This window comes from Danio rerio, chromosome 17 (genome assembly GCF_049306965.1).
Source record: "Danio rerio strain Tuebingen ecotype United States chromosome 17, GRCz12tu, whole genome shotgun sequence".
Taxonomy (NCBI): domain Eukaryota; kingdom Metazoa; phylum Chordata; class Actinopteri; order Cypriniformes; family Danionidae; genus Danio; species Danio rerio.
Window position 1 is genome coordinate 1450001 of NC_133192.1, and position 24292 is coordinate 1474292.

Sequence of the window (24292 nt, forward strand, 5' to 3'; positions counted from 1 at the left end):
GCTGCTCATCGCTCATTACCTGTACATTCAGGTGCGTTCACATCTGCAATATCATTGGTTTAAATATTCAGCTTTAATTTTCTGTCAATTTCAGGTTAAACAGGTTTTGCAAAATGCTTATTATATGTGGTAAAATAAATGCAATGTTTTTTTTCATAAACTTAACACTCATTTAACATGTTATCTTGTTTTTTTAGAAATAATATGTCAAGAATAAGTGAGTTTTTAATTGATTAATTCGATGTGATTGTGCTTTTGTGCATCCTCAGATGGAATACTGTGAGAAAAGCACTTTAAGAGACACCATTGATCAGGGTCTGTTTGAGGACAGCAGTCGCCTCTGGAGACTCTTTAGGGAGATCCTGGACGGACTCTCATACATACATGAACAGGTGAGCACAAACACAACCTGGAGAAAATCTCAATTAGGATCATTCTGGTCTACAGTAATCACACTTAATTAAAACGATTATCATCGAGCCGTACCTGTACAGTGCCGAGTGTGAATGAGTTGAGCCCTCACAGATCTCTGTTACATTCATTTATGCTTTACTGTGATATATGTGTGCATATACAGTTGAAGTCAGTGCTATTAGCCCCCTTCGAGTAAGTGTTACCCAAATGATGTTTAACAGAGCAAGGAAATTTTCACAGTGTGTCTGATAGTATTTGTTCTTCTGGAGAAAGTCTTATTTGTTTTATTTCGGCTAGAATACAAGCAGTTTTTAATTTGTTAAACGCCATTTTAGGGAAAAAATTATTAGCCCCTTTAAGCATCCGCGATAGTCACATCACAGTAGGTGAAATGCAAAGCACAAAAAAAAACAAATATATATATATATTTATTTACACGAATTTTACAGTAAGTGTTGCAGCAGATAAAACAGTGATACTGTATGTAATGTGTGCAAAAGTATACCTTAAGTATATATATATATATATGTATAAAATATCGCAATATATATCGCAGGGAGAAAAATATCGCAGTCAATTTTTTCCAAAATATCGTGCAGCCCTAGAACAAACCATTGTTATACCTTAGTTACCCTAATGCCTAATTACCCTAACCTGCCTAGTTTCCCTAATTAATCTAGTGAAGCCTTTAAATGTCACTTTAAGCTGTATAGAAGTGTCTTGAAGAATATCTAGTCTAATATTATTTACTGTCATCATGGTGAAGAGAAAAGAAATCAGTTATTAGAGATGAGTTAATAAAACTATTATGATTAGAAATGTGTTGAAGAAATCTGCTCTCTGTTAAACAGAAATTGGGGAAAAATAAACAGGGGGGCTAATAACTCTGACTTCAACTGTTCATTAGATTAGTCAGTACCACAAACTGATGAGCTAATCTAACCAAAAAAACTGAAGATCACAGTTCAGAAATTACTACACACAGACTAATTTGTTGTGAAAAATATTAAATAAAATTTTAATAAACATGAAACATTAAAAAAATAAAGTTTAATTATTTGTTGTTTGTATTTGATTTGATTTGATTTTTTAGCAATGGTTTGATTTTTTTATATATCACCTTTCTATTTTGAAAGGTATTCTATTCTATATTTCTATTTTTGTGTCCGTGTGTACGTGCGTGTTCTGCTCGTCTTTGACGCTGAGCGCATACACACAACAACACAAGCTCTCTTTAATGCTTTTAGAAACACAAATCCAATTAAAGCTGCAAGCAGCGATGATAGGGACCTCTCACTCGGGCTCACCGCCGCCCGGTGGCCTCAGGATGACAGAGAACACGAACAACATTAATTTAAGCTGATATATATAAATAACATGAGAAAATCACAGATTTATGCCAAACTTTCTCCTGTCAGCAGGTGGCGCTATAACTGTGACTCAAGAGTGGCATGTAGATGCCTTCAGGAGAGGAATCTTATCAACCATGTGAATTTTCAGGCAGATCGGACGTTGTTTGGCTGAGTTATAATAATTTCCTGTTTCGTGGCGAATCATCGAAGTTTGTGAGGCCGCCACGGACACGCCCTTCGACAAAAACTCTAGATCTTCGCAATTTAACATAGCCAAGGCTTTTAGATGACAAAAGCCAATTTTGGTGTCGATCTGATAAAATCCCTAGGAGGAGTTTGTTAAAATACAACGCCTGGAAATGGCAAAAACGCCACTTTTTCACCGCAGGAAATTAAAATGATCCGACTTCCGGTTGGGTTTGAGATTTTTTGTAGGTTTTGGCGTGTTTGACGTGTGTGCCAATTTTCATATGCGTGCGTGATTCGTAGCTTGGGGGCCAGTCCGTCAAAAGTGCATAGGTGGCGCTGTCGAGTCATTTTGCCACGCCCACTTCCGAAACCCATAAGAAACGTAAATTTTCGCTACTTCTGTAAGTTTCGGGCATGTTTAGCCCCTCAAAATCACGATTCATTCCGGAGAAGAATAAGAAACGGAGCAATTCCAATAGGGCCAACACTGCAAAAAATGCTTTTCTTAGGACGTACTCACACTGTCATCCGTACCGTGCCCAGGCCCGTTTCCCGGATCGTTTGACAAGTGTGAGTGCGCTGAATCGGGCTTAAGCACGGTTCACTTGGCCGGCCCTGGCCCGGTTGGAAGAGGTGTGCCTGAGCGCGGTTCACTTGGGCTTTGGCGCGGTACGCTTGTGTGTGAGTGCAAAACACGCCTGAGCCCGAAACTGAAAGCGAGACGTGACTTTTAAGGGGCTGTTTGATATGGATTTATTAATCATTCTTACTGTTCAGTGAACGCAAACTGCCGTAGATTATTAAAGACCCAAACCCCTCACTGCACCACAGCTGCACCTTCAGCAGTCCTCCTCATTCCTGCAGCACGAGAGCTTTATGATTATGAGCACCAAAAGTGGTGGATCTGTTCGGCTAAATATCTGACTGCGTGTCACCGCATCCCTAAGGACTGTTTGGCGAAATATTTGACTGCATGTCACTGCATATCAAACCACTGACACGATATAACTAGAGAAATCTCCACTGTGCTGCTGAGTGAGAGAGCGCTTCTCACTGAACAGCGCAGCAGCGATGACGTAAGCGTGCCCAGGCCTGATTGTGCTGTGAGTGCGGGCCACAGGGGAGACGGGAGGGGGAACAAGCGTGCTTTGGCCCGGTTTGAGGCAACTGTACATAGTGTGAGTACGGCCTTACTTAGATTTTTTGTCTTGTTTCTAGTCCAAATATCTAAAAATTCCTAAATCAAGAAGCATTTTCTAGATAAGCAAAACATATTGTCTTGTTTTGAGAAATAATATGCCAATATTAAGTGAGTTTTTCCTTAAAACAAGCAAAATAATCTGCCAATGGGGTCAGCAAAATAATCTAGTTTTTTCTTTTGACGTAAGATTATTTTGCTCACCCCATTGGCAGATTATTTTGCTTGTTTTAAGGAAAAACTCACTTAATATTGGCATATTATTTCTCAAAACAAGACAATATGTTTTGCTTATCTAGAAAATGCTTCTTGATATAAGAGATTTTAGATATTTAGATTAGAAACAAAACAAAAAAGCTAAGCAAGAAAAAAGCATTTTTTGCAGTGTATGCACCGTTCCGGTGCTCTGTTTCTAATAAACTTCAATAAATGAAGCATGTTTGATGCTACAATACGATTTTTCTGATTTTTACGTTAAATTGTGCTTTGTGGAGAATTTCATCAGGCTGCTGGAGAGTGGGTGGGATATGATGCAATAATTGTTTTATTCATAATTTGTTATGTTTGTAATTTAAAAAAATTAATTTTGTTTAGTTGCACAACCCTAATCAAACCTCCTAAATATGATCTGTGTCTGTCCACGCAGGGGATGATCCACAGAGACCTGAAGCCTGTCAACATCTTCCTGGACTCTCAGGATCATGTGAAGATCGGAGACTTCGGCCTGGCCACCGATCATCCAGCTAATGTGGTACTGCATGCGTAAAGGACACTAGATTTACAGCTTAAAGCGCACATAAAAACAAAACTAACCATACTTGTTCGCTCACATTGCTAGTTTTGTGCTGAACAACTCATCTGTGCACGTCATTAATGACAAATAAAACCGTTTCCCCTTGTAACCTCTAATTAAAATCTGCAAATCTGCAGTTACATTTTCAGATTTGGTCTGTCTTAGTATTGGGCGTGGCTGTACTAACCAATACTAAGACACACTTAACCACGCCCCTCCAGCTGTCAGTTTTGACATCCAACAGAAACGTGTGGAGGAGGAGGAGGAGGAGGAGGAGTCTGTTAGGCTGTAATAACTCTCCATAAACCTTTTTCCCCATCTTTCTGAATGACACGCCTACTTCACGACATCCAATCAGTTCTTAGTAGAAAAAACAAGCCACGCCCACCGTTGTCTCATTTTATAATTCGTTTCTCTAGGAACTGCTGCACAATATGAACAACAACAAAAAACAGTCACAGTTTCTGTTTCATGTGGACTTTATAGTGTGCTTTGCTATGTTGCCAATTCCAGTTATTATAAGCATCAAATTGCTGGACTGATTTTTAATATTATCATTTAAGTGTTATATGAGTTGACCCCTCACACATCTCTCTTTTGCAGTAATATTTCCTCCAGGATGCTTTACAGTTTTATATGAATGCATATACTTTAGATTAGCCAGTACCAAAGACAAAACTGATCAACTAAACTGAAAATCACAGTCCAAACATGTATATATACACGAGGAAAATATGAAATAAAATGTAAATAAAATCAAGAGAAATTGAGCTGAAATTTTGTAGTTTATAATTTATTTACATGCATCACCTTTCTATTTCTAAATATGTTAAGTGTGCAAACTCTTGTTTTAATGGTTATAACAGTTTTGTATAAATGCACCTAATATTCTTCTCTATTTTCACTGAGAAATTAATATAAATATTCATTTTCATAAAGGAGTGCACTCATTATCACCATATACCAAGGTCTTGTTTATCATTCATACACCAATTCTTCTTAATGAAAAATAATTGAGTATTAAAAAGTAATAGCTGTTGCTGCATGAAATAAAGACGTGTGTGTGTGTGTGTGTGTGTGTGTGTGTAGTTTCACAAGGAAATCAGTAAAATCATTTGCATATATGTGCATGCTTTATTGAAGTGTATTTAATTTCATTCATGTTTTAAAAGTGTGAACGAGAGCTTGTGCTGCTGTGTGCATGCATCAAACTCAGATCATTGTAGATTTTGAGGAGTTTCTTGTGTTTTTCAGGCTGCAGGTAAGCTTGAAGTGGACGAAAGCAGCTCAGGATTCGTCCCAAAACCAGATCCCACAGGTAAAAGCACCTGAGCAATGACTTTGGGTTTCCTTCTCATCACATCTGACTTCTCTAAATGCAAATAACACAAACATTTCAGTGATCGTTTTTGCACCTTAAATAGAATAAACAGCAAACTATTCAAGTTATTCAGGTAGAATGTGTTGAAAAGGTGCCTGCAGGTCATTTTAAAAGTTTAACAAATATGAAAATGTAGGTTTAGACAGTTTGTACTCAATTTAAAGTTTATTTCTTCACAGAACTGAGTTTATTTCTTGCCATTTATATTATAAACTCAATTCAGATTAAAATGGTCACGCTTTGCAATAAGATTTGATTAGTTAATGTAATTATTAACCTAAACTAATTATGAACAACAATTGCGCAGCGTTTATTAATCATAGTTCAACATTTACTAATGCATTATTATTAACATCCAAATTCATGCTTGCTAACATTAGTCAATGCACCGCGAGCTAACATGAACTAACAATGAGCAACTGCATTTTGATTAACTAACATGAACAAATACTGTAATAAATAACGCTCGTTGTTTGTTCATGTTTGTAAACGCATTATCTAACATTAAAGGCTGACTTATACTTCTGCGTCAAGCGCACATGTATGGCCCGAGGCAGTCTGCGCGCGTCGCATATCACTCGCTATGGCTGACGCTGACGTGCACATCTCAAAAAATTCAATTACAAGCCAAAACGTTGTGTAGCGCAAGTTCTGTGATTGGTCGGCTTGGTATCAGTTACAAGTGTGGGTGGTGCTGAGAGCCACAAACCCGATGGAGCGAGTGGTTACAAGTGTTGAGTCGTGTGAAGGAACTCAAGGTGGAAACTTTTGTTTTGTGTTTACCTTATGATTAAAGTTGTTGCACGTCCGCCGGTTTCTGCCTCTGAATGAGCGAGTTTAGCTACTTGTACATTAAGGTAGCGTTCAGAAAAAACAAATTACCTGCGAAGAAACTCAACAGAGGAACATCAAAACCTACTGCTAGCTAGTGTTTCGGCAGTGTTATTGCAGAGCAACACAAACAGCATGCTGAAGTATGGCTACGCACACGACGGTCACTCGATGCAGAAGTATAAACCAGCTTTTACTACTACAACCTTATTGTAAAGTGTTACCAATTTATTCTATTCTGTAAAATAATAATTCTGCATGCAAAAACTAAAAATTAAAGCGTACGATGATAATAATAATATGCCATAATATTAATAAAAGAGCTCATTTAAATGTAAATTCTTTATTAATATTGAAATTATTTTAAACCTATCCCTGAGCACCATATGCAGTTAAATAAATAACTAATGAATAAATACTTAATAATATAAATAATTAATAATAAGTACTTTATATTGTGAGAAAAATAAGTTTATTATTATTATAATTTTATTAGATATAATTTAAAACTAATAAATAAATACTTAATAAAATAAATAAATAAATAATAATAAGTACTTTATATCGTGAAAAAATTAGTTTAATTATTATTATAATTGTATTAAATATATTATAAAACTAATAAATAAATACTTAATAATATAAATAAATAATAATAAGTACTTTATATTGTGAGAAAATAAATTAAACCATTATTATAACTTTATTAGATATCATATAAAACTATTAAATTAATACTTAATAAAATAAATAAATAATAATTAGTCATTTTTATTTTGTGAGGGAAAAAGGTTAGTAGCTATAGTTTGTTTTTGAAGAACAAAAATAACTGAGAAATATATATTATTATATTATAATAATATTCTATTATATAATACAATATGCATATTTTAATATCTATAATTATAAGATATATTATCCTGTGTTGGAAATGTCCGTTTTTAATTTATCTTTGTTTATAAATCTTAATTTGTGTCCATTTATTAAAAGAAAAAAATATATTTATACACAAAATTGTCCACTTTTTAAATCAATTAACAGCATGTGCTCCTTGAAGAAGGAAAAACCCTAAAGCAGAAATATTGCTCACAATTTTATTTATTATTACTTATTTTAATTCACACTATTAACAAACCATTAACTAAGATGTTTAGCTGAAAAAACTTCTAATTAGCTGCTTATTAATAGTTATTAAGGTAGTAGTTAGGTTTAGGGTAGGATTAGGCGTGTACTCAATAATTACTAATGAATAGTTAATATCTTAATAATAGGTGTGTAATAAGCCAGTAGTAAATGGTGTGAATTATTACTTAAATATTAAATATGTTTGTTAATATTTTTGTTTATAAAATCTTTATTGTAGTGCTATGCTCATGTTATTGTGCTTGTCCACAGATAACATGACTGGTATGGTGGGAACGGCTCTTTATGTCGGTCCAGAAGTTCAAGGAAACACTAAAGCCACATATAACCAGGTATTGATGACCAGTTATTATTTTAAATCTTTATATGTGCCTCTGCTCATTAGCCATGTTTCCATCTTCAGATGTGAATTAGATTTCTGCACAAATCTGTAATATGGCATTAATCATTAGTCAATAATCAGCGTGTCCAGTCAGTGAGAAACACAAGAGCATCACCTCCCCAGCTCCTGCTGCTCCTGCACAGATATCACTGAGAGGAGTGTAGTTTGCTGCACTGTTGGGATTCTCCACTGTAGTGTTTGTTCTCCTCTAATAAATGAGCCTCAGAAAACCAAGACCAAATGCAATGAATGCGGTGGCTTTTGGAGGCTTGAAACGGGAGCGAAGACAGATGCTCAGGACCGTTCTGGAGGGAATAATAATAGAAGAAGAAGAATACTGACGCACCGTGATGACGGACTGACATAGCTACTGTCTGGCTCTCTCTCTCTCTTTCTCTCTGTGTGTGTGCAGAAAGTGGATCTGTTCAGTCTGGGCATCATCTTGTTCGAGATGTCCTACAGGCCCATGAGCACCGCATCAGAGCGCATATTTGTGCTTAGTCAACTCAGGAAAGTGAGTTTCATCAAACACATCCCACTGTCATCAGTTTATTCTTCATCATCTGTCGCTCAGAACAAACACACACATGATGAACATTAGGGATGTATTGAAAGTAAAATCCTCGTTCTGTTTGTCCTGCAGGAGTCCATTACTTTCCCTGAAGATTTCTGCAAGTATGAGAGTGGAACGCAGGTGACGCACGTTTTTTTTTTAATGTTTTTCTTTTTGTTAGTTTATCTACAATAACTTTTCAGCCTTATAGTAGTGTATTTATTTGGCACATTATGTGTATAACCACAGTTTTAGTGGTTATTTGAGGAGCAAACAGAGCCCAACAGAAACAGAAACGTACACTGTGCCAGAATTACACTGCAAAAATGTTTTTTTTTGTCTTGTTTCTCGTCCGAATATCTAAAGATTTTTAAATCAAGAAGCATTTTCCAGACAAGCAAAGCTAATGTCCTTGTATTCAGAAATAATTTGCCAAAATTAAGCAAGTTTTTAATTAAAACAAGCCAAATAATCTGCTAATGGGTAAGTTTTCCCTTCAAAATAACATTGCTTTGCATATCTACCCTCGGGCATTCTTTGTGTGCATCATGTGAATTTGACACCCAGTGGTTGAACTAGGTATTGCACTCCTGGAGCAAAACAAATGCTGGCGCAGGTTGCCAGATTGAGGACCAACAGGAGCGAGTCTGATGATTGAGTTTAAAAGCTGATTTAAATCGTGTTCTATATGAAAGCATTTGCACGCAATGAAAGGGATTATTTTCCATATTAAAGGAGTTTTTGTCCTAACCAACACCTGACATTTATACTTTTAGAATCGGCTTCTATTTCTCAGAAAATGATCAGCTCAGCTCATGTGCTTTATTCAGTGTTAAATGCTAATAATGCAAGTCAGGACAGGACATGTATTGCCATACTACTGAAGGCAGCAGCAGATAGTTCAGCTCAGATCTGGAGAATACAATAAAGCGTCTGAAATTTTACTTCAGAACTGAAACTCAGTGCAAACCAACACATATCAGTGATTCAGCTTCTACATTAATCATGTTCAAGAGCTTTAATATGTGTTCATCAGATTATAAACCCCATTATTGCGCTGGAGTGCAGTGAGTGCTCTATTCTGTGCTTCTGAATGCCTGTATTTACATTTCTGTTGTGTTTCCTCTGGTGCAAACAGCCCAATTGCTCATTACTGCAAATCTCATCACGAAGTGTGTTGTTAGGACACGGAGTTACAATGCAACCTGCTCACCAAATGTTTACGCTTGTAATAATTATATAATTTGCTAATTAATAACCTCATGTGGAACTCTGAATCTGCGTCTCATTTCAGAGTCTGCTACTGTCCACCTGAGGTTGCATTAAAGTCACGAACACATGCTTTCACAGCCTTCCTGACTGAAGGAATGAATGAAATACACTGTTTTCCACCATCTGGCAACCCGAGTGCTGAAATATAATTAGCTAAACTGGCATTGGGCGGGTTAAATGACCAAAACAAAGACAGCCGTTCTGGCACTTTACTCAAAGCAGAATATCTGACTTCAGCATTGTTTCATAGAAAAACAAGAATGTTTTGCATCTGACCACCCCTAGCTTAAATGCCAGGCAGTGGTGATTTATAAATAGTTGAGGTCAGAATTATTAGCCTCCCTGTATCTCCCTGTATATCAATTTCTGTTTAACACAGATTTCTTCAGCGCATTTCTAAACATAATAGTTTTAATAACTCATCTCTAATAACTGATTTATTTTCTCTTTGTCATGATGACAGTAAATAATATTAGACTAGATATTCTTCAAGACACTTCTATACAGCTTAAAGTGACATGTAAAGGCTTCACTAGGGTAATTAGGGTAAAGTTAGGGTAATTAGGCAAGTCATTGTATAACAGTTGCCATAAATTGCTGAAGAGGCTTATAATATTGATCTTAAAACGGGTTTAAAACATTTAAAAACTGCTTTTATTCTAGCCAAAATAAAACAAATCAGACTTTCTCCAGAAGAACAAATATTAGAGGAAACACTGTGAACAACTCCTGATCTGTTCAACATCATTTGGGAAATATTTGACACATGAAAACAATTCACTGGAGCATAAATAATTCTGACGGTATATAAAATGAAGCAGTGGTTTTGTGGTTCACCTCCATCCTAACATTACCCATGATTCCTGTGTGTGTGTAGAGGAAGGTGATTGGCTGGCTGCTGAACCATGACCCAGCGCTGCGTCCGACGGCGGTGGAGCTGCTGAAGAGTGATCTGCTCCCGCCTCCGCAGATGGAGGAGTCGGAGCTGCACGAGGTGCTCCAGCACACCATGGCGAACGTCAACGGGAAAGCCTACCGGACCATGGTGAACCAGCTGTTCTCCCAGAACATCTCGCCCGTCACCGACTACACATACGACACAGACATACACAAGGTGGGGCACTCACTGATAAAGCTGCATCACACTTCACACACTTATACTACTTCCTAAACATATGGACTTTTTTGTGAAAAAAGACTCCATACTTTTGAGTGTGTGACAGAAGAGTGTGCAAGCTTTGGGACAAACTACTTCCTCATTAACAGACTGTTCTGTTGCTTAGTTACAAGCCTGTCAATCATCCTCACACATCATCTACATTTCTGTCATATTTAATTACCTACCACAGGGTGTCTGCAGCGTCTTAAAGTCTTAAAATGTCTTAAATTTCAAAATTCTCTAAAATATTTAAATACTTAAATCATTTTAAACAGGTCTCAATTTTCCTTTGTTTACGTAAAGCTGCCCAATCGATTCAATACACATCTGTTTACCAACAATACATCTCCAGTGCTTCCCACACATAGGGCTCTATTTTAATGATCTAGGCGCAAAGTGCAGGGTGCAAAAGCATTAAGGGTGTGTTTTTTAAGGATGGAAAAATCCGCTTTGCGCCGTGGCGCATGGTCTAACAGGGTTGAGCTTATCCTCTTAATGAGTTATAGGTGTGTTTTGAGAATAAACCAATCAGAGTCTCATCTCTTATTCCATTTAAGAGCCAGTTGCGCCGCTACATGGAGCATTTGCTATTTACATGACGACTTTGTAAGTTTGAAAACTGAAACCTTCACTAGAGAGAAAACAGTTGAACAGAGCATCTGCAGCGCCAGGATAAAGAACGAGCCTCCTCCAATCGGCCTTTACTTTCTCTTTCACTTTCTCCCTTCTGTGGATAAGGAAACGTGTTGTACACTCAGACTTCCGTCAGCCCACTTATTTAATTTCCTTTGTTAAGAGGAAAATCTTGTTGTTAAGATTTGTTTAAAACTATTTCTAAATTCAGTTCAAATTTCCAGCAAACGGATAAATGAACACAAGTAATGAAGTGTGGTCAAAAACCTGAGTTATATCCTAAAACACATGCTGTGCCCCATATGGTCTAAAACCTGACAGGTGGGCAAATCTAAGCCTGTTTTTAATAAAACAAATATAAATATGGATATAATAAATAACACTGCTATTAATAATAACATTATACAAAAGCAGATTGTTATGAATAAACTGAAAAAGCCTCCAGAGATGAAGAAGGCATGGAGGCGGTGGTGTTTATATTTATAGAAAATAATATATTCTAAAATATTTTAATCCTTTAACCTCTCAAACTCCGCGACGTCATCGACTTTCGAGTTAAGATTTAAAGGGCCAGCATTGCACCAGACCCCCGTAAGTGGTGTCGGTTGAAAGTGCAGAATTTATATTTTATGCACATGTGCATCACTTTGGTGTTTATTCTACTGTATAAAAGTTATTTACACTTAAATACACAGTATTTTGGAGACCCCAGCTGGGTGTTGAACATTGGTTCATTTTCATATATTTCATATGACACATGTACAAGTTATAGCTCAAATGAAAGCTCTTGCTGGTGCTCATACAGTTCTAGCATTCTTTTTACTGAATTATATTCACATATCAAACAGTTGCCGAATGAATCTCGGTGTTTACATGGCGCATAAATGTAAACAATGCATTCATGATCAATAAGCAGCCCCAGATAGCACAGACAGCTGTCATCTCTCACCTTATGCTGTGTGCTTCAGGGCCATTCTCCTCTGTTTTTGAGGTGATGTGCATAAGTAATCCTTTTATATGTCTGACGTGCTCCAAACACAGTGAATTATGTTTGATCAAACAAAAGAATAGTGAAATATGAACACAATGATCGCTCCCTGTGGCTTGTACAGCACCTCTCATCAGTTGGAGCACAATAACTTTTGCATAGATTATGGTGGAGACATTTTTTTTTTCCTATGATTACAGACATGTGCAGAGACCACCAACATTAATTACAGCACGCTAGACCACACAGACCCTTAAAGGGACACTTTCACATTTGAGTTTCTAAAAAAAAATACAAAAAGTGCCTCTTTTTTAGGTGCTTATTATAACACAGACGACATATACAGATATTTTATGAAAATTCAAAGGGTTTTCTTTGAAATGAAACCAAATTTTAGCATTTACACCTCTGCATGTGGATTTAGGAAGCTTTTAAATTTGGGTAGACAAAATCCAGGCGGAAATTCCTAAATAGCAGCAGAGTTTAAGAGGTTAATTCTTTTTCATCTGTAAAAATATTTGTATATTGCTGTACATCCTGTGTGTTTTAAGAAATGTGTAAGTGAGGCGCACAACTAACAGTCTATTTTAGCTCCTCAAAAAAAGCAATGCACCATCAATGCGCCTTAACACACCTCTTTTCTACACTGAAACACTCATCAGTCCACAAAGTGGCGCAAATGGATTGCATGGTTTTCTGCTACATTCATTCTTCCATGGCGGGGCGCCACACCAAAATTCATCCTGCCACGACTACATTACAGCTTCTCATTAATTCAAAACATTCATTCATTGTTGTTGTTGTTTTTAATAGTGGGTTATAATCGCATTGAACGCATTAAAAGGTAAGTGAATTATAACAGTGCGAACTTTACTGTAACCGTAGTAGTGCTGTGCGCCATGTGTTTAACACTTTAAGTTGACGTGCTGACAGACAGACTGACTCACTGACAGGTGCGCGATGCATGTGTCCAGCAAACACGACGTAGCTTACAGTTAAGATGATCACAGTTTCCTAATTATACTTTATTTCTAGATAAAGGTCTGTGATTCTGCATACAAAGACTTTAACGTTATCTTGCTGGAGTTTACTGCCATTTCACTTTACTTCAGGACGCATTAATCCCACACTCTAGGTCTATTGGAGACATTCATAAATGTTCCTAGCAAATCTAATAAATGTTGGAGACATACTCGCTACATAAATGCGCTAAATCGCACTTCAGCAGTGTTTATCTGAGAGCGCATAGGAAGATCTGCGCTTGATAGCCTGTTTGAGGGCGTGCAAGAAGCTTTGTGCACGAGCAGAGGAAATCGGCGTGTAAGCAGAGATTGGCATGCTCATATTACCCTTACATAAATGCGATCCCGACGTGTAATACTGCGCTCACCACATTTCTCCATTGAAATAACGCCATAGGTAGTTGGTAGATTTGTGTAAAAGACCTGCTGCCACAGCTGGAAAACGTTCTAGAGGAAACACTGGATTTGCTATTTAAACAACGTGACAGAAAACAGGTTATGGTTATGGTTGCGTTGGTCTAAAAAAAAGCAACATGTTATGGAAAGATGTCTTGTGCTTTATTGTGCCGGGTATAATAATGGCTGCCAAAGCATATTTAGTGACATGTTTTTTTTACTATTATTATCTATTACTTTTATACTTCTTTTGTATCAGCCCAATATAAACAAACATCTGCAATCAATTAATTCAATTCAATTCACCTTCATTTGAATAACGCTTTTACAATGTGGATTGTGTCAAAGCAGCTTCACATAGAAGATCATAGTAAACTGAAACGGTGTCAGTTCAGTTTTCAGTGTTTAAGTTCAGTTCAGTGTGGTTTAATAATCACTACTGAGAGTCCAAACACTGAAGAGCAACTCTATATCCAGATTAAGTAGTGGAAAAACCACTCTCATTTACCTGTTTCATTTCTGTGTGCATGAGACCTGTCAACACTCACACAGACAGCCCCCTCACTCGTGGTTCCATCCCAAAGAGGGAAAAAATCACTTTCGCGAACGCTCACGCTCAATCTGCCCAGTTGGTGGAATGAACTCCCTAACTGCATCAGAACAGCAGAGTCACTCACTACTTTCAAGAAACGACTAAAAACTCAACTATTTAGTCTCCACTTCCCTTCCTAATCTGCAATTGCCTCTTTGAATATCACACTAACTGTACAAAAATAAATAAATAAATAATAATAATACTAATACTACTAATACTTCCCTTCTTAGACTTTACAGACCTGAAACTTGCCTACAGCACTTATTCATTGTTGCTCTTAGTTGTGTAAATTGCTTCCTTGTCCTCATTTCTAAGTCGCTTTGGACAAAAGCGTCTGCTAAATGACTAAATGTAAAATGTAAATACTAATGTGCCACAAACAGGACGCTAATATCACCAACCATTCCCATTTCATTTAGGTGTATCCATATAAATGGCCCACCCTGTACATTAGATTGTAAAAGAAAATACTCAGGTGTAGTTTTTAAATAAAATTTATTAAAATAAACAAATAAATGTGAACATGAGAACAGAATTAGCTGGTGATCTTTGTTAAAAAGTAATCTGTTTTGCAGCCGTTGTGTGTGTAGATGAGCTCCAGCAGGAGGCGCTGTGTGTGTGTGTTTTCTGACTGATCTGCTTGTGTTTGCAGGGCAGTTTTCACCTGGCCTCTGCTAAACTGCAGCAGTACGTGTATGAAACCGTCACCAGGATCTTCAGACGACACGGTGAGCCAATCAAAACTTGTGTGTTCAGATCAGGTACATACAAATACAACTAAATTCGCACTCCTGCCAAATCTTTATTCTTATATTTCCCAAGGTCTGTGTAAAAGCTCATTTTCACAGTCGCCTTTTTAAGCCCAAATCTCAAAGTAAACTCGAATTTACCCGGGTCAGAACCCAAACCAGGGATCACAAGGAGGAATCAAAGGAGTCATTAGAGTCTTTTGAACTGATTCATTAAATCAAATGCATCTTTAGGGTGAACTTATTAGCCATTCTGTACAATATTTAATTATTCTTTTATAATGTTGAACAGATCCAGAGTAAGAGTTTTTACAGTATTTCCTCTAATATTTGTTCTTCTGGAGAAAGTCTGATTTGTTTTATTTCAGCTAGAATAAAAGCAGTTCTTAATAGTTTTAAAGCCATGTTAAGGTCAATATTATTGGCCCCTTCAGCAATATTAGTGTTGGATTGTCTCCAGAACAATCCACTGTTATACAATGACTTGCCTAATTACCCTAACTTTACCCTAATTACCCTAGAGAAGCCTTTACATGTCACTGTAAGCTGAACACTAGTGTCTTGAAGAATATCTAGTCTAATATTATGTGCTGTCATCATGACAAAGAGAAGTTATTAGAGATGAGTTATTAACACTATTATTATTAGGGATGTGCTTTAAAAAAAAAAGCCCACTATGTGTTAATGCAGAATTAAATGGCTTTGCAGTGTGGCTCAGTATGATTATCAAATAAGATTATAATATATTAAATACATGCATACATCTTTACACCTGATCGAAAAATATATACACAATATTATTAATATATATATTTGAGTGTAAAGAGTGGCAAGCTAACCTGCAGAGGGTTTTATTCACCAGCAATGCACCAAAATATAGTTAATATTTGACAATAAAGAAGTACAATTATTTATTCCTTCCTTCATTTTCTGTTCGGCTTAGTTCCTATATTCATCAGGGCCCGCCACAGTAGAATGAACCGTCAACTTAACCAGCATATGTTTTGCCACAACCCAGTACTGGGACACACACAAACACACACACACACACACACACACACACACACACACACACACACACACACATACACACACACATACTACGGCCAGTTTAGTTGATCAGTTCCCCTATAGTGCATGTGTTTGGACTGTGGGGGAAACCGGAGCACCCGGAGGAAACCCACGCCAACACGGGGAGAACATGCAAACTCCACACAGAAACGCCAACTGACCCAACCGAGGCTTGAACCAGTGACCTCCTTGCTTTGAAGCCACAGTGCTAACCACTGAGCCACCGTGCCACCCAAGTACAATTGTAATATACTAATATTTTGTAACCCTTACAACCAGTGGTGTAGTCCTAAGCATGAGATGGTGCATCATTACCCACCCAGCCCACATTTTAAAAGTAGGCCAAGAACGACAAAAAGAAACAACAAAAGTTTTTCAGTTTTGTTTCTGTGTGTGTGTGTGTGTGTGTGTGTGTGCCTGCATGCCTGCTTATGTGTGTTTTTGTGCATGTCTTTGTGTGCGTGTTCATATATATGTGTGTGTGCTTGTGTGTGTGTGTGTGTGTTTGATCACATGTACTGTTGTAATGCATGCATGTGTGTGTGTGATTTGTGTGATTTTGTGCATGGGTGTGTGCATGTGCTTGTGTGTGCATACGTGTATGTGTGTACACTTGTGTGTGCACGCGCATGTGTTCTTGCTTGCTTGTGTGTGTGTTTGTGCATGTCTGTGTGTGTTTGTTCATGTGTGCTGTGTGCATGTGCTTTTGTGTGCGTTCTTGCTTGCATATGTGCATGTGTGTGCGCATGTGTTTGTGTGCATGCGTTTGGGCGTGTGTGTGTGTACACGTGTGTGTGTCTGTGTGGGTGTGTGTGCATGCTTGTGTGTGTGTGTTTTTGTGGACGTGTGTTTCTGCGCATGTGCTTTTGTGGGCATGTATGTATATGTGCGTGCTTGTGTGTATGCATGCATGTTTGTATGTGGCTGCATGTGTTCTTGCTTGTGTGTGTGTGTGTGTGCGCGTGTGTGTGTATGCGTATGCGTGTGAATGGGTGTGTGTGTGTGTGTGTGTTCAGGTGCAGTGCGTCTGCAGACGCCGTTGCTCTTGCCCAGGAACAGGCGTCTATATGAAGGCTGTGAGACGGCGTGTTTCATGGATCACAGTGGCATGCTGGTCTCTCTGCCGTATGACCTCAGGGTGAGACACATACACACACACACACACACACACACACACACACACTCACAGAATCAGTCTGAAGAGAAGGAATATATGAGAAATATCTGTAAATGAATGATGATTAAAAGCATCTCTCTCTCATCAGCTGGCGTTTGCTAGATTTGTGGCCAGAAACAACATCTCACATCTCAAAAGGTACAACTCTCTCTCTCTGTGCACATCACTGTCTGATATTAAAGGGCAGCTATGATGAAAATCATCTATTGTGAGCTGTTTGGACAGAGCTGTGTGTAGTATAGTGTGTCCACAGTCATATTGGGCTGATAGAAACACAATAAGCCTCTTTTTTAAGACTTCCTGATGTTAAAATAGGTTGTAAAGCCCTCTCATTTTGAGGCCGACTGCAACGTGACGTAGGAGTGAGGTTTCCCCGCCCACTGAATTGATCGACAGCCACGTATTAACATTCTCCGTAGAAAGGCGTATAATCATATCAACAAGACAGGACGTGCGCAGAGCAAACGGGATTAAAAGATCTGTTCAGCTCTCTGTGATCATCAGTCATCAAGAGTGAGTTTCACAAGTTTACATGTGTTTAAATCACAGCGATTTTACAGTCTTTATCAGCACAGCTGCATGTCAGCACAATTATAAAGGAAGACGCTTTAATCCCAGGCCCCGATTACACTAATGCGTTTTAGCCAACCGTCCACACTACGCCAGAGTTCTCGAGCGCTGAAAACAGAGCGTTGCGAAAACGCTGGAGAGGCCGTTTTCATTCTGAAACGCTGCTGCTCCGTCTCAGTGTGGATGATGGAAAACGGAAACATCTGAAAACGGAGGCGGGGCTGCAGACATTCGCCTCTCTGATTGGGGCTTTTCCTGAATATTAAGTAGCCTAACACACACAGTTCAGTCCTGCATTCTCTCCATGTAAGTTCAGACTTCGCAAGTTTGATCAAGGCTGCAGTCTCTTCTTCTCAGTTTGATATGGAAAACAGACTATACCGAGGACACGGGTAAATCTTCAAAGGGAACAGTGTACTTTATAACTTCATTCACATCACCCTGGCTACGTTGTTTCACTTTCTCAGCAATAAAATGTAAACATGATTTAAGGAACTGCCTATTTTCATTTTAATATTAGCAACTTAACAGACAGCAGAAATGTTGAGGCGTCGTGCTGCATATATGAGCGTCATCGTCACTGTGTGGATATTTATAACAAAACAACAATCTCTAACAACGGCCTCCTTTCAATCTCAGTGAAAATACGAAACCCTCTCTTTTGCTGAATATCAGTTTTAATAATCGATAATGGCCATTATAAAAGTATAACACAATAAGTTTATACATTATAGGAATTAAGGCAAGCGATCAGTCAATATACAGAATAGGCTACGTGCTTACATTAATCATTAATTTATCTTTGCGCTCAGCCAAAACACGTTACCTGAGAACAAGTAATAGATTCCAATGACCAAAGTCAGGGAATATGTCGTTAGATAAAGACAACAAGATGAATGAAATATCCCGTTTAATAAATATAGTGAGATTAGATCCAGCGGGAGATGCTTGATGAGAAGTCCGACTAGCAGAGCTCTCATCTGGGTAGATGGGCTGCAGCGCTTGCCTGAGAGTGTGTGTGTGGTCACGTGATGTGCGTTTTCAGCGTTTTGGTGTGGACGGAGAGCAGTTCAGAAACGCTGGGTAAAACGCGAGTGTGGACGCGGATCGTTTTCATTCTACAACGCCGTTTTAAAACTAAAACACACTAGTGTAAACGGGGCCTCAGTTTGTAGACGTTAAAGGGCCATGAAAGCCCCTTGTTTCAGCAGGGTGTTTTCACACCTCTACTTTGGAAAAAGTCAGGAAAGTGGGCGTGTCCAGCTCTGTTTAGGGGGAGTGTCGGAGGAGGGGAAAGCGGGAAGGTCTGTAAAAATGTGCATAAAAATGGGGAGTGTCAGTTTGGGCACATGCTGATTTTCACAGAGGCAAAACACACACAGACGCAGAGGAGACAGACAATGACTGTGTTTACATGGACATCAGTAATCAAATTATTTGCCAAATTATTAAATGGTGGACTTTTAGATTTTAGCATTTACAGCAGATCTTTCAGTCCATAATATTGTAGTGATGTTAACACACTGTAAACTTTATTAACTTAGAAATCATTTGACTAAGGTCTGTCTTTAAACACTGAAAGAGTACTGCTGACCATACCAACTCACTTTGCCTCTGAATAAACAAACAAAAACCACTAATCGATCCCTTACCAAATCTGTAGAGACAGGACAATCAGCACCAACTGGAGCAGCATCTTTATTAAGAGAAGATGAGCTGCAAATCCGGATTTCACCATTAAAAGATGGGAGAAGCTCTCGGGTAAACAATGTTCCTTAGACATGTATTTCTGTGCACTGATCCACAGGTGAGTCCAGCTGCGCTCTCATAGCGGGAAAATGAAAACAAAACCTTCACTGCAGCACATTATAAAAGCAACACTGACGACCTGTATCTCCAAACAATTCTTGTTTTCTCGCTTGGCAACACAACATGTCGACTCCCTGCCGTCTGAACACTGTAACTGGTAAAAACAGTCTTCGAAGCTAGCATGCATATTAATGAAGTTGCACCGCATACATAATAGAGCACGCTGATTGGTTTGAACCAAGCCTTACTCATGCATTAATGCAGCACACTCAGAGACGTCATAAGGAACTCCCAGGTACAGACGTCCAGTCTACACGCTGGAATACACGCTAAGATCTCATGTCCGTGACGCAGCTTCAAAAACTAGTTTCAGACCGGAAGAACACATTTGCTCGATATAACGCAAAAACAACTATTTTTCACTTTTTAGTGAAATATAGGTGTCCTAATAGTGTTTATAGCAGTGTGGGACACATATACCACTGTCAACAGCTCAACACATGTGTTCTGGTGTTTCGTGACCCTTTAAATCAGGTTTATTATGTACATTAACATAACACTTATCCATACAGCAGTGGAGATTAATGTGTATCCTGTCACCTTTGCTGTACAAAAACAGTGCAAAGTGTGTGTGTCTGCTGTGTGTGTGTGTGTGTGCATGCGTGAGAATTCTAATAACATTGTGTGTGACTCATCATTGCAACTCTGTGTTCTTGAGGCACAAAAGACTTATCTTAAAGGGCACCTATTGTACCACTTTTTCAAGATGTAATATCAGTCTTTTCTGTCTCCAGAATGTGTCTGTAAAGTTTCAGCTCAAACATCCATCAGATTACCCATTAGAGCTATCAGAATGTTGGATTTTCTGCTCTGAACACCTTGTAGCCGTGTTTGTGTGCCTTTAATGCTGGATCTACCCGCCCATCGTTCCCACATGCCTGTCAGAGTGTGCCTCCGTTTCCGCCTCGGCTGCGTCAGATAAACAGCACAGTGACAGACATGAAGCGGATCTCGCGTTTGTGAGAAATACTACAGTAAGAACTTTCCCAATGATTATTTGATGTATTTGTTGTGGAGTTAATTCAAGCCTTTTTGCAACGATGAGTCACACACAATGTCGTTACAAAGTTCCCACACAGTGCAAAGTTATACGCGCGCTCTGTGTGTGCCTGTTTTTGCACAGCAAATGTGTCAGGATGCAGGTTAATCTCCACTGCTGTATGGATATCTGTTATGTTAATGTACAGAATAAACCTGATTTAACGTCCACAAACCAGGATTGAAGTGTCTTCTTTTATAATTGTTCTGACATGCAGCTGTGCTATTAAAGACTGTAAAATCGCTGTAATTCATTAACATGCTCTGTTTTAAACACGTGTGAACTTGTGAATCTCATTTTTGATCACATTTAATGATGACTGATGATCACAGAGAGCTGAACAGATCTTCTTATCCCGCTTGCTTTGTACGCGTTCTGTCTTGTTGATATGATTATATGTGTTACCATGGAGACATGTTAATTAACGGCTGTCAATCAATTCAGTGGGTGCGGAAACCGCACTCCTATGTCACATTGCGGTCAGCCTCAAAATAAGAGGGCTTTGCATCCTATTTTAATGTCAGTGTAACCGTACGCTCTTTTGCTCTGCATTGTGTAGTGTAGTTAATGACGAGAGGACACCGTTTTGAGTCTGCACAGAGAATGTTATTATGAGATCGGCAGCTTCAGCTCATTACATTAAATGTACACTCCTTCGTTCAAGGTAAAGGTGGAAAAGAAAAAGAGAAAACTAGCTCTCACAATTACAAAAACCAGCATGTGAACAGTGACAATCCACATATTACATTGTCAAAATAAAAATCATAAATGCATACCTGCACGGAGATTGTTATTATGAGATCGTCAGCTCATTACATTAAGGGCTCTATTTTGACGGTTCATGCTCAAAACGCAGGGCGCAAACACTTTCAGGGCGTGTCAGAACGCATTTTTGCTAATTTAAGAAAGAGAAATCTGCTTTGCGCCGTGGCGCATGGTCTAAAAGGGTTGAGTTTATTTTCTTAATGAGTTATAGGTGTGTTTAGAGAATAAACCAATCAGAGTCTCATCTCCCATTCCCTTTAAGAGCACATTCGCTATTTACAGGACGCAAAGTAAGTCTAAGTGGAAAAACTGAGCATTTCACCAGCAAACAGTTCACAGTTTTTTAACAGAAAACAGTTAAACAGAGCATCTACTGCGTGAGAATGAGAGATAATGGATCTACTTTCGCTCTTAGATAGGGAAACCTTTACGCACAGACATCAATTAGTCTATAAATAAATACTTTTGTTTGTTAAGCGCAAATATTCGTTTCAAAACTATTTCTAAATTCAGTTCTAATTTCCAGCAAACGAATAAATGAACAATAATAATGAAGTGTGCTCAAAAACCTGAGTTATATCCTAAAACACATGCTGTGCCCCATATAGTCTAAAACCTGACAGGTGGACAAATCTAAGCTTGTTTTTAATAAAACAAATATAAATATGGATATAATAAATAATACTGCTAATAATAATAACATTATACAGAAGCTAATAGTCCTGAATGAACTGAAAAAGCCTCCCGAGATGAAGAAGACATAAAAGCAGTGATTTTTCATATTTATGTAGGCTAGAAAATAATATGTTTTGTAATATTTTAATCCTTTATATTTATATCCTATATCTATTCTTATTATATCCTATATATATCCTTAATATTTACGTTTTTTCATATGTAAAGATATTTGCCTATTGCTCTCTTGTGTGTATTAAGCAGTGTGTAAGCGAGGCGCAACTCTGAGTTTAGACCGGGTTTGTTTTGGTCTAATGAAAAATCTATTATAGTTTCTCAAAATAGCAACGCGCCAGCGGTCCGCCTCAGAACGTCTCCTTTTTAGACCAGAACGCCTATGAGCACACAAATGAGCGCTAATGCATTTGCTATTTAAACAGCGTAGCGCAACGCCTCAACCACTCTTGCACCAAGCTGAAACTATCAAAAGACTACTGCGCCACGCCTTGCGCCACACTGCGCCGGGTGTATGATAGAGCCCTTAATGTACACTGTCAACAAAAATAAAATTTTTAACGTTTTTACATCAGTAAATATAACAAATGATTTACTTAAATATGTATTTGTGTGTGTGTTAATTATGGCCAGAGCCAAGTTCAATATGGAACAGGTAGAGCATACCTCCTTAGTTCAAGGTAAAGGTGGAAAGACCGCTCAAGCAATAGTGCAACAGGTATGGCTGCTTGGACTATACCACCTTGACGTTAACCCACTTTACAGACTCATTTTACATTTATAATGTGAACACAAAACAATTTTATATGAACAGTAAGTAAACAGGAGGAAAATATAGTGAAATCAATATATCCAAAATAATCCTGTTACATCAGGAGATTAAATAAAGAGGCTTATTGTGTTTCTATCAGCCCAATATGAATGTGGACACACTATACTACACACAGCTCTGTCCAAACAGCTCACTGAAGATGATTTTCATCATAGCTGCCCTTTAAATCTTAATAAAGGGGGACAATAGGTGCCCTTTAAGCATTTGGAGTTTGTATGATGTTTTAAATGTCTTGACTGTCTTCTGTTCAGAGATCCTGCATGCTATAATAATGTTTATTATATTATATTATAGTGTTGTGATTAACAATAGGAGCTCACACTGTCATCTGCAGTAGTGTTTATGAATGATTCAGCTCATACTAGAGGTAAATTCACTCCTGATGCTGCACTGTTGTGTGTGTGTGTGTGTGTGTGTGTGTGTGCGTGTGTGTGTAGGTACAGCATTGAACGTGTGTTCCGGCCTCGTAAGCTGGACCGTGTTCACCCTCGTGAGCTGCTGGAGTGTGCGTTCGACATCATCATCCCCGTCAGCAGCTCTCTGATGCCGGACGCCGAGGCCATTTACACCGTCAGTGAGGTCATCCAGGAGTTCAGCGCACTGCAGGTGCACGCACACACACAGTGACACACATGTGCGCACACACACACACCCACACACTTCTGGAGAATCCATGCTTAATCTGTATCTGTAGAGGATCTGCTGTGTCTGAATGACTGTGTGTGTGTGTGTGTGTGTGTGTGTTTCAGGACAGAAACTACACCATTCACCTGAACCACACCAGTCTGCTGAAGGCCATCCTGCTGCACAGCGGAGTCCCAGAGGACAAGCTCACACACGCATCCAATATACTGTGTGACGCCATGGTGAGAAACACACACACAGAGAGAGAGACACACACGCTCGGATACACACACACACACACACACACACACACACACACATAGATGGACACACACAATTTTACACTCTTTCGTTGTGTCTGTCACACACGCACACAAAATCATAGACACACACACACACACACACACACACACACACACACACACCGTGCACAGATGAAATTAAAATTCTCTTATGATGCTTTTTACATATGCTTGTGTGTTTGTCTGTGTTGCTGTATGTGTGTGTGTGTGTGCGTGTGTATGTGTGTGTGTCTATGGTTTTGTGTGCGTGTATGCGTGTGTGTGTGTGTGAACAGCGTCAGTAGTGTGCGTCTCAGATTCAGT

At 38.5% G+C, this 24292-nt stretch overlaps 1 protein-coding gene across 4 annotated transcripts in view; it reads left to right on the top strand.

Moving 5' to 3' along the window:
- eif2ak4 (eukaryotic translation initiation factor 2 alpha kinase 4) overlaps nt 1–24292 on the top strand; it is a 113202-nt gene that overhangs the window by 47368 nt on the left and 41542 nt on the right. For 3 of the 4 annotated variants that reach the window (XM_073927947.1, XM_073927948.1, XM_073927945.1), the window contains exons 15-27: nt 1–31; nt 270–392; nt 3800–3904; nt 5201–5264; nt 7554–7633; nt 8096–8197; nt 8327–8377; nt 10386–10622; nt 14954–15029; nt 17138–17259; nt 17387–17436; nt 23501–23669; nt 23813–23929. The exon at nt 1–31 is cut by the window's left edge and continues 59 nt beyond it. In XM_073927947.1, the coding sequence (XP_073784048.1) occupies nt 1–31; nt 270–392; nt 3800–3904; nt 5201–5264; nt 7554–7633; nt 8096–8197; nt 8327–8377; nt 10386–10622; nt 14954–15029; nt 17138–17259; nt 17387–17436; nt 23501–23669; nt 23813–23929 (1327 nt within the window). The remainder of the gene's footprint in view (nt 32–269; nt 393–3799; nt 3905–5200; nt 5265–7553; nt 7634–8095; nt 8198–8326; nt 8378–10385; nt 10623–14953; nt 15030–17137; nt 17260–17386; nt 17437–23500; nt 23670–23812; nt 23930–24292) is intronic. The other variant, XM_073927946.1, reaches the window with a different exon arrangement.